We start from the raw sequence: 9,842 nt of genomic DNA, 5'->3' as shown, positions 1-9,842 counted from the left end.
TGTTCGCTACTGTTTCAAGATAAGGAAAATTTTAAGAGTTACGTAACTTGGATTTCCTGAAGAAAAAAAAATGTATATAAAGAACACATGAGTAAGTCTGTATATTTTTAGCATAATCATTTTTTTTTTAAAAAGTAACAATTTTTTTGTTTCTAAAAGTCTGCATGAGTAAAAATGGCAGATGTAATATACTTTAAAATTTGTTCATTTCAACTAATTCTTATAGAACCGCATTGCGAAGCTTAAAGAGAGTCCAAAACCACCCCAAACTTGATTCCCAAACCTATATGAAAACTTATTTCTTTTCTCTTGACATAAATATCAAATGATCAAGTATGTAGAATTGGTGTTACAAGTTACAACTCTTATTCTGTTGCAACTCAAAAAATTCAAGTCCTACACTAAACACAGGTCTTGTTATTATAGTTAACACTAAAGAATCAATTGAAGTAATATTAATGTCAAAACAGATTAAGCCAAAGCAAACTCAATTGTGTTATAAATGCATACTCCTCCTACCTTGATCTAGCTCTAGCATAGGGTGATCACTTTTACTAACAAATGAGCTTGGAATGTCATCATCCGGACTCCACCCACCATAGCTCATCAACTGCATTGTATCAGCAAAACCACAAGCAAGCTCAGCTAGAAGAGGCTGGTCATGGCTCGCCTCAGCAGGAAAATCCTCCTCCAACATCTTCACAACTCGATCCATCGGCGGCCTAGCCTGCGAAAGTGGATGACAAGAAATCACTGCCACCAAAACATACTTCTCCATCTCATCAACTGGGCCTAACTCAGTCATGCCATCCTCAACCACATCCAATGCTCTCCCTTGCTTCACAAGCGACCAAGCCCACTCTGTCAAAAGCAGAGCTCCATTGTTGTCTTCGGCTTCTTCTATCACAGCTCTTTTCCCGCTCAAGAGCTGAAGAAGCACAACTCCAAAGCTGTACACATCACTTCGCTCTGATAACTGACCATATAAAGCGTATTCCGGGGCAACATAACCGAATGTCCCAGCTACTTTTGTGCTCAAATGGGAAAATCCCTCTGGGGTGAACTTGGCAAGGCCGAAATCTGTGAGTTTGGCCTCAAAGTTCTCGTCTATAACTATGTTACTAGCTTTGATATCCCTATGGATTATTGAAGGCTTAACCCCATTATGCAAATATCCTATGCCACGAGCTACTCCAAGAGCTATCTTGCGGCGAGTTGGCCATCTGAGTTTAGTCATTTTGGTGTCGAAAAGATGATCGTAGAGGCTCCCATTCTTCACCAATTCACACACGATAATCCTTTGGTGCCCTTCTAAAGGCATTGTCTCTGTGCAATAACCTCTTAGTGCGACGAGGTTCACATGCCTGATGCTGCCAATGACCTCAACTTCATGCAAGAAAGTTTCGTCCTCTGCTGCCGAGCAATTCTTGAACCTTTTCAATGCCACTTCCGAACCATCTTCCAAAATACCTTTGAAAACATTCCCATAGCTTCCCCTCCCAATTATGTTCTCCCTTGAAAAATTCTTCGTAGTCCTTTTAACTTCTTCAAACGACAACTTAATTATTGTCGTATTTCTACTGCTGGGTTCGGTATTAGGAGCAAAACCCATCTCTGCTTTAGCCATATTTGTGTTCCTCTTCCTCTTCCTGTGCCTTCTCCATAGAATCCAGAAAACCACGATTGCCCCAAAGAACCCTGTTAAACAACCTCCAAACACAGTCCTAAACACCCTCTTCTTGCTCTTCCTGTTAGATTTGCCCATTTCAGGACCAAAATCAAGCGAAAACAAACACTTAACTGTGTCCAAATTAGTCGGTCCATAACGATTTACAAAAGCCGCTGAGTATATAAACGGATACCCAATACAGTCCGTTGCATTCCCATGACCACTGCCATTAAAGTAAGTCACAAGCACCTTGGACAAAATTTCAACACACGACCCACAAATCGAACTATCATGCAAAGACTGGTGACAGGAATCCCATATCTGTTTAAGCTCGGATTTTGAAACCAGAGTTTCGAAGTGACTCCGGGTTGTGATATTCAAACACTGTTGTGACATCAAACTAGTACCGAACCTGCAAGTTGACTGGATTTTGAAACCGGGAATGAACTCGTCGACCAAACTGTTGTACGCGTCCCAACAAGCCTCGGCGGCGTTCGGAGGCGGGAAGAAGTTGCCGGTGGCGCGGAGATATACGGCGCGGAGCAGACGGAGTCCTTGAAGCATGAAGCTGCACTCGCTAGAGATGTCTATGAACATTAACCGTTGAGAGCTTTGGACAATTATTTTATGTATAGCCTCCATGTTTAAGGGACAAAAAGCTTTGAAGGAGTCGTTTTGGTATTCATGGTCTGCGGTGGTGGTGGCAATGGTGAAACTAAGGTTGGTGTTGAAAGTTAAGCCTAAGAGGAGAAAGAAGAAAAGGAAGGGCATTTTTGGTGGTGCTTAGTTTGGTTATGTCCGATTCGAAGTGGGATTTTGAAGAAGTTTTGGTTTGATTGTGTAGTCAAATGTTTGACTTTTTAGGTGTTGAAGTCGAAGTCGAAGTTGAAGATGAAAGAGCATAGCGCGCTTTGGAAACGAAAGTCCTTGCTTCTGGATAGTCACAAGTCACACAGAGAGACCTCTACACATGTTAATTGGGAATTCATTTTCATAATTAATAGTGTTCTTCTTTAAACATTTCGGATGACTTTTCTTCATGTTTGACATGGATGTTCTACTCAATCTTTAAATAACTAGTTAAAATCTCCTTTTTTTTCAATTTTAGCTGATACTTTTCCATTACAACATATATCCAGAAAAAAATATATTAAAAAAAATTTTACATTCACATTTGAAACTTACCTGCATCTAGCTTTGCAATTATTGGTTTTTGTGCTAAGGTATTCTCTCCAATGAAGAAAGATTTTAAGTCATTTAGCATTTTTTTTACATGTTGACTTCTTTAGAATAAGAGTTTTGTTATTTGAGATTTTAAGGTATCCAACATCACATGAGATATCATTTCATGATTAGTTAGCAATACCTCATAATACTTACTAAATTCAAATAAATAGGACCTGATATTAAATTACACCAATAGCGGGATGTCACCTACTTGTGGTGTAGGGCACCAGTAGTGCATCTTAGCAATTCTCTTAAAACAATCATTGGGACTACTCTTAGTAAACTAGTATTGTGCTAAGAGTCAGGGATGGCTTAAGATATCGTAGAAAAATAATTTCAGTAGGGATGGCAAAAAAACCCAGTGGATTGGGGTGAGTTGGAGCCCCGACCCGACGAGGCGACTCATGATCTGGATATAAGCGGGGCAAAAATGGGGCGGGTCAACATCTGACCTGACTCGCTAGCAATTGAAGCGGGTCGGATCACGACCCGACCCGATTGTTTTTTTTTTTATAATAAATAATTTTTTTAAAAAACTAATTACTACTACTATTTATGGTGATCCACGATCCAAATATATATAAATAAGACAAAATATATTTAAGAGAGATAGAGGAGAAAAATAATGTTTTGTTTTGAAGTATATTAAAAAAAATTATTTTAATATGCAAGACCATTTATGAAAAAATATAGACAGCTCATTTATGTCTAGTATTGTTCAACGCCCAAATCGTGACAACCACTAAGCAGTGGTTGTAATATAATCGGGCGGTCGATCCACAAGGAGGTAACCTAAAATCAAAAAATTAGTAGAAAATAATACAAAAAGTTAGTAACAAGAAATAAATAAAATTGTAAGTGAAAAAGAGGTTTGATATTTTGGTATTGTCTTTTTGATAAAGTGATAAAATGTGTAACACCCTGGTTACCCCAGAACAGTTATGGTGAACCGGAAATTTGACCCGCTACCCAAGTCCTTTGGTTAAAAACGTACTCTAAATGTGATTAACAGGTTAAGGTGGAAAATCAATAAAAGGATAGGATATTTTTCATTATAAATTGCTCTGCAGAGCTAATCTAAACATTTACAAGTTGTTCTCAGTACAAAATGGTCATTACTGTTTTAAATTTACAATCCCGCCGACCTAAGCAGCAAAATAGGGTAAGCCCCCTAGTTCCTCTGAGAACTCCTTGGCCGTGGTGGTCAAGCGGCCGCATATGTACGCATCATCACATAAGCTCTCCACTCAGGGCTGGGTGAGTTTTTCCTTCCCTTTACCTGCACCACATAGCACCCATGAGCCAAGGCCCAGCAAGAAAACACAATATAACATGATATAATATCAACAATGATCATAATAATCATTCAGGACTATCAGTCCAAAACAGATAGGTGACAGTCACAAAAGTCACAAAAGTGGGTACAGCCCCCTTTAGCCTTGTGACGATAGGGTCACTCGGGCTTAATAGATAAGTGAATCTTTCATAAGTTTGAACAGGATAGGTGTATGGTGTCTAATCACCAATGATGGACCCAAAACGGGTATGTTTAAATATTTATACTCGCAAGCGCATGAATCGTATTTATAGAATAGTTTTCGTGTAAGCACGAGGTCGAACCCAAAGGAGTTGTCTAAAATCGAAAATAAAACTATTTTAAATCAAAATTAATAAATTATAACCTAGTTCCAAAGATTGATGAGAATTTGTAACAATAAAAATAAAATAAAAGATAATAATAAAGAAATTAAAGACAATATATATAACATAAATTAATAATAGAGATGAAGGTGGTAAAATAAGATTATTAAGGATTAGAATCCACAAAATATAAGTTTAATAATATTTATAAATACATTGATTCCCAAGTTTTAGTGATAGTTAAAATAAATCAAACTATCATTTTCCAAATATATTTATAATTTTAAGCACAAATTACTTCTAAAAATATAGGACTTTTCTTCACTTTTCAAAATTATAATTTCAAAGCATTTAGTGTAAATCAATCTAATGAAATAACAAATAAATCAATGAACATTATTTATAAGGCAAAACATAATATTTTTGTTCTAAGCATGGATGTGTACAATTTAATGACACATCTTACACAAAGAATATTATGTTTATGCACTAATGAAGAACAAAGTGTAAATATGTGCTAACAATCCAAAATACATGATATTTAAGATGAAAGAAGATATTTGAAGAAGAAAATTCCATAAACTTTGTTGCACAAAATGGGAAATCAACATACAAAATAAACACTATCTAGTTACAAAATGTTTCATCATCACCTTAATAATCTTAAAAAGATTAGAAACACATAACTAGAATAACAAATACACACTAAAAATTACAAACATAAATAGGAAAATTTGGAGGAGAAACCTCCAAAATTTCCTCTAAAAATACATAGAAAATAATAAAAAGAAGAAGAAGAAGAAAATTGAGAGGTTTTGAATGTGTAGAAATTATGGTATAGTAACCTCCCTCAAATATATCACCACAAATCCCTTATTTATAGCAAAAAATGATGATTAAAATAATCAATTCAAATTAATTAAATTGATTAAATTAATTGAATTAATTATAATATGGAAAATAGGGATAAATTATAGGGTGTAATAATTATGTTTTGAGGTAAAAAGTGTAGAAAGTGAGGTAAAAATGTGGTATTTTTGTCATAGGGGACAAATTTGGTTTGTTGGGCTCAAAAATGGGAAAAAAGGAGGCTGCTTTGTGCTGTTTTGGCAGGGAAGCAGGCTGGGCGTGCTTGGAGGTGCACGGCTTCAGGAGGGGCAGCTGCTTGGGTTGGTGGGCCGAAGATGCTGGCAGGTGGAAGGCATGTTGATGGCAGGTGATACTTGGTGTGATGTTGGGCTTGGGCCCAAATGATGGTGCTGAAGGAATGCTACGTTTTGCTGAAGGAGATGGGTGGAGACTTTGTTGATGAGGTGAGTGAATTGCTGAAGAAGGGATTGATGCTTGGAGTTGGCACGTTGAAGCTTGCACAGGAGGCATTTTGGGAGCTTCATATATGCAAGGACATGCTTCGTGGGCCTTGGGTTGGCAATGGGCTTTGGTTGGGCAGCTTTATGGTATTTCAATAATACCATTTTTCTTTTCATTTCTTGCTTTCTATCATTTTTTTCCAAACACAAAAATACAATAAAATCCCTACAAAATAAACATAAAATAAATCATAATAAAATATTTTCAATTATAAAATAAATTAATTTAATTATTTGAAAATATTAATTATAACTTAATTTATATTTAACATTTAAATTCACTAATACAACATTTTTTTACCACTATCTTAACAATAATAATTCAAATAATTAACTACAACATTTTACAACAAAATAATTATAAAAACACACAAAAGTATATAAAATCATGATAAGACTAATAAATTCAAAATTACTTAAAAACTTAATAAATTATTTAAAAACTCAAGAATTAAGCAACAATTAGCACATAAAAAGTGGTAAAATAACTCTATTTTGTAGAGTTATCAACCAACATAACCTTCCTCATGACCATAGAGTCATAACCCTAGAACATCGTTCCCTAGCCATGTGACAACAGTCACCGGGGCCTCATGCCCTGGCTCTGAGTAACTAGTCTTAGACTAGCCAAGCGCTTATAAGTTCATCGACCTTAGGTTCGGTCCAGCATTAATGCCATAGAGCCATTCAATGCCGATAACGATTAGATCTAATCTTCATTTGGCCTTACGTTCATGACGCTATGCCATTTCTGACTCTTAGGTCAGTATCCCTGACTAGTCAATACATATACAAGTATACAACATTCGCTAGCATAAAATATGCAATTGTTGTGCAAAATTTAATGTGAGTGCAGGTGTACACTGTCAACAAGTAATAAGGTGATAAGAACACAATATCGTATCCACAATGATTGTTTTTAAGCTTAAAATTATGAAATTAAAGTTTAGCAAAATGATTAAAAAAATAAAAGAACCAAACTCAAATTAAATTGGAAGTTGATTTTTTTATATGCAATTAAAAATAACTAACAGCTGAATTTAAAGTCTAAATTAATGAGATGCAATATGAAAATCAGTTGATAATGAAATGGTAAGCTAGGATAATTAATTCCCCCTGTTTTGCAATTCCTAGAAGCAATGCTATGAAAATGCTGCGGCATTCCTGACAGTTTACTAATCAAGAATTCTAATCAAGTCCATAATTTTCTGTCGAAATCAAATGGGTTTAACTCTCTAATTAAATTACTTATGTCTAAGTTAATTTAATTTCGAGAATTCCTATCAAGCACCAATTCTATTAGATTATGCAAGGCAAAGGTATATGTCTATACCCTCACAAATTAAAATCCAAGAACTTAATCATGCACCATTCAAGTCTTTTGTCTAATAATTAAAATCCTTTTCAGCAATCTTAATTGTTTCAATCATTTACTAAAGGTGATCAAGCAATAGTAAATATTAAGCATGAAAATTACTTGAATGAATAAACTTCAATTAGCATTAAGCATCAATAGCAAAGTTCACAATTGCATAACAAGATTCCTTAATTATCCTAACTTTAAGAGAATTAGATTATAACTTTAAACACAAAATAACCCAGCTGGTAATCATCCATAATCAAAATAAATGCCAGAAATAGTTAAGTTCCAAGATGGAAAGGAAAGAAAAAACAAGCCAAGATTAGTAAGGAGTGTCCCCCTAATAACCCTTCTCTTTTGTCTTCTTCCTTCCAATCCTCTCTCTTCCCTTCTTTCCTCCTTTAATGACTGCCCAAAATGAGGGTATTTCTTGCACAGGCGGCTGGGCTTCTCTACTGTCTCTCCTGCCGTGTATCCCTAATTGGAAAAGAAGACACCCTTTGGTCTAGGTCACCTTCTCCCCTATGGTCACGTGGGCCTCTTCTCCTTTCATTCCTTTTTTTTTTTTTTTTGTCTTTTTGTCCATTAATTGGGTCCAAGGAAAAATAAAGCCCACTAATCTTTTTTTCCTATCTATAATGCAACCCACTTTAAATAATCCCTCAAGTGAGCTGGGAAGTAGTGTCCACGTGGGTCATCCAAATAGGCTGGCTGGCAGTACGTCATGCTGCTAAAATGCTGCAGCATTCCCTCCTGCTGAAACCATTTACCACTTAAATCTCTTTCCAAATGACCAAAATTCCACCACCACCTGCCAAAATAAGAATTTCACACTTTAGGATATATTTTTCCAGCAAAATACTAGTATATAATATTATTTTATTATATTTTAATATTTGACAGAACAAAGATAAAGACTCTACAAAACACTCTAACCCACTCTTTCTTTGATAAAATTATAAGTTCAAAAGCATAAAAATAACTCTAATTCCTAGAGTTATCAGCAATCCATGCCCACATTTATCAACCAACATGCCTCAATAACAATCACGCATGGCATATACATATACAGGGTGCAATTGTATTCATACATTGTTTTCTTACCTCAGATTTGAGCTAGAATGATAAAAAGAACGACCCTTGAGAACGATCAACCTTTAGTCCTTTAGCGGTCACCTAATCATAACCAAACACGGGACATCATTAATAATAATGATCAACATAGGTTTCCAAACCAATATCTAGCCTCTGGGAGATCAATCTAAACTAATCCAAGTAGTAGGAACACTCTCGAGGCCTATAACTAAGTTCCCGGGGTTAAAACATGCAAAAGGGGTGAAAACTGGGCAAGGGCTGCGGCCCTAGCACCTTGGGCTGCGGCCCCCAGAACTTCCTGAAGCAAGGGCCGCAGTGCCCTTCATCAAGGGCCGCGGCACCCAGCAGGCACAAAGAGCCCCACCTGCTTCTTCAAGGCAGGGTCGCGGCACCCCAAGAACAGGGCCGCGGCCCTCAACTCTGGGCCATTCCCAAACGTGTTTTTAACACTCCAAAGCCTCCAAAATCATACCTAAACATTCCCCAATCAGCAAAACAAAGTTCCCAAGCTTCCCAAAGCTCCAAAGCCCTCAAAACCCAAGGTTCAAACCAACCAAAAACTCAACAATTTACAAAATCTAATTCAAAGCTTAGAAACTCGAAAAACTCAAAACTTAAACTTCGATTACCTTCGATTGGGTTATTTCCCGTTGAATCCTTCGGTTAAGAAGCTTCTAATCTTTCCTAGGATCGCTATTCCTCGATCCCCGCTTGATTTCAACTCCTAGAACTCGAGATTTCTTCAAAAAGGCTCAAACGGTAAAACGAACTAACAAAAGGGAGAACGAGAGGTTTTCTAACATACGTTCTATCTGATAAGCTACTTCATGCTTAAGTAACCTCAAATAAAACCTAGTGCTCGGGGTCCCGAAAACACCCCCGGGGACATTATAGTCAAAACCTCCGAAATTTCCTCCTGATCTCAAATATTCCTAATTTATCATCAAATAAACATTCCTATTACCCCAAAATTGACCCCGTTATGACCAAACCGCTAATCCATCATATATGACCGTCTCATGCCGAATAGCTCGAATATATCTCCATAATAATGGAATCTCATTCACAAATCACAATACACACCCAAGTATACAATTATACCCTAAACGGCCAAATTACCAAAATATCATAATATTCAAATGTGGACTCACATGCACGCATATAACATCATATCATAATATAATTCACATATACATGCATATTATCATTATGGCTTAATTAAATAAGTATGGCCCTCCCGGCCTACTAATCTCGCCATTAAACCATACCGGAGAATTCGGGGCAATACCAAATGAGATAAGTGAAATAGAGGTAAGATGCAATCAAGAGTTTGAGAAATGGAAAGGTTTCAAGAATCATCCATATGCTTGTTTAGTTACTTGGTTACTTGATTTACAAAAATACACAAGTAAATAGTTCACATCCCAACATCTACTTGGAAAATTTAACATTAGAGTCCATATATTTTTTTCTAACAAAA

General features: G+C 36.2%; 1 protein-coding gene across 1 annotated transcript; it reads right to left on the bottom strand.

The window, feature by feature from the left end:
• Positions 1–284: 284 nt before the first annotated feature.
• LOC133790852 (probable LRR receptor-like serine/threonine-protein kinase RKF3) lies at positions 285–2,647 on the bottom strand. The gene has a single exon (XM_062228662.1). It carries the CDS (start codon positions 2,438–2,440, stop codon positions 497–499), a length of 1,944 nt encoding a protein of 647 aa, XP_062084646.1. The 5' UTR covers positions 2,441–2,647; the 3' UTR covers positions 285–496.
• Positions 2,648–9,842: the final 7,195 nt, after the last annotated feature.

This window comes from Humulus lupulus, chromosome 7, assembly GCF_963169125.1.
Source record: "Humulus lupulus chromosome 7, drHumLupu1.1, whole genome shotgun sequence".
Lineage (NCBI taxonomy): Eukaryota > Viridiplantae > Streptophyta > Magnoliopsida > Rosales > Cannabaceae > Humulus > Humulus lupulus.
This window is presented reverse-complemented; position numbering and strand designations above follow the sequence as displayed.

Bases quoted from the DNA above. Each gene is read 5' to 3' on its own strand.
- LOC133790852 (XM_062228662.1), bottom strand. From the start codon at position 2,440: ATGCCCTTCCTTTTCTTCTTTCTCCTCTTAGGCTTAACTTTCAACACC.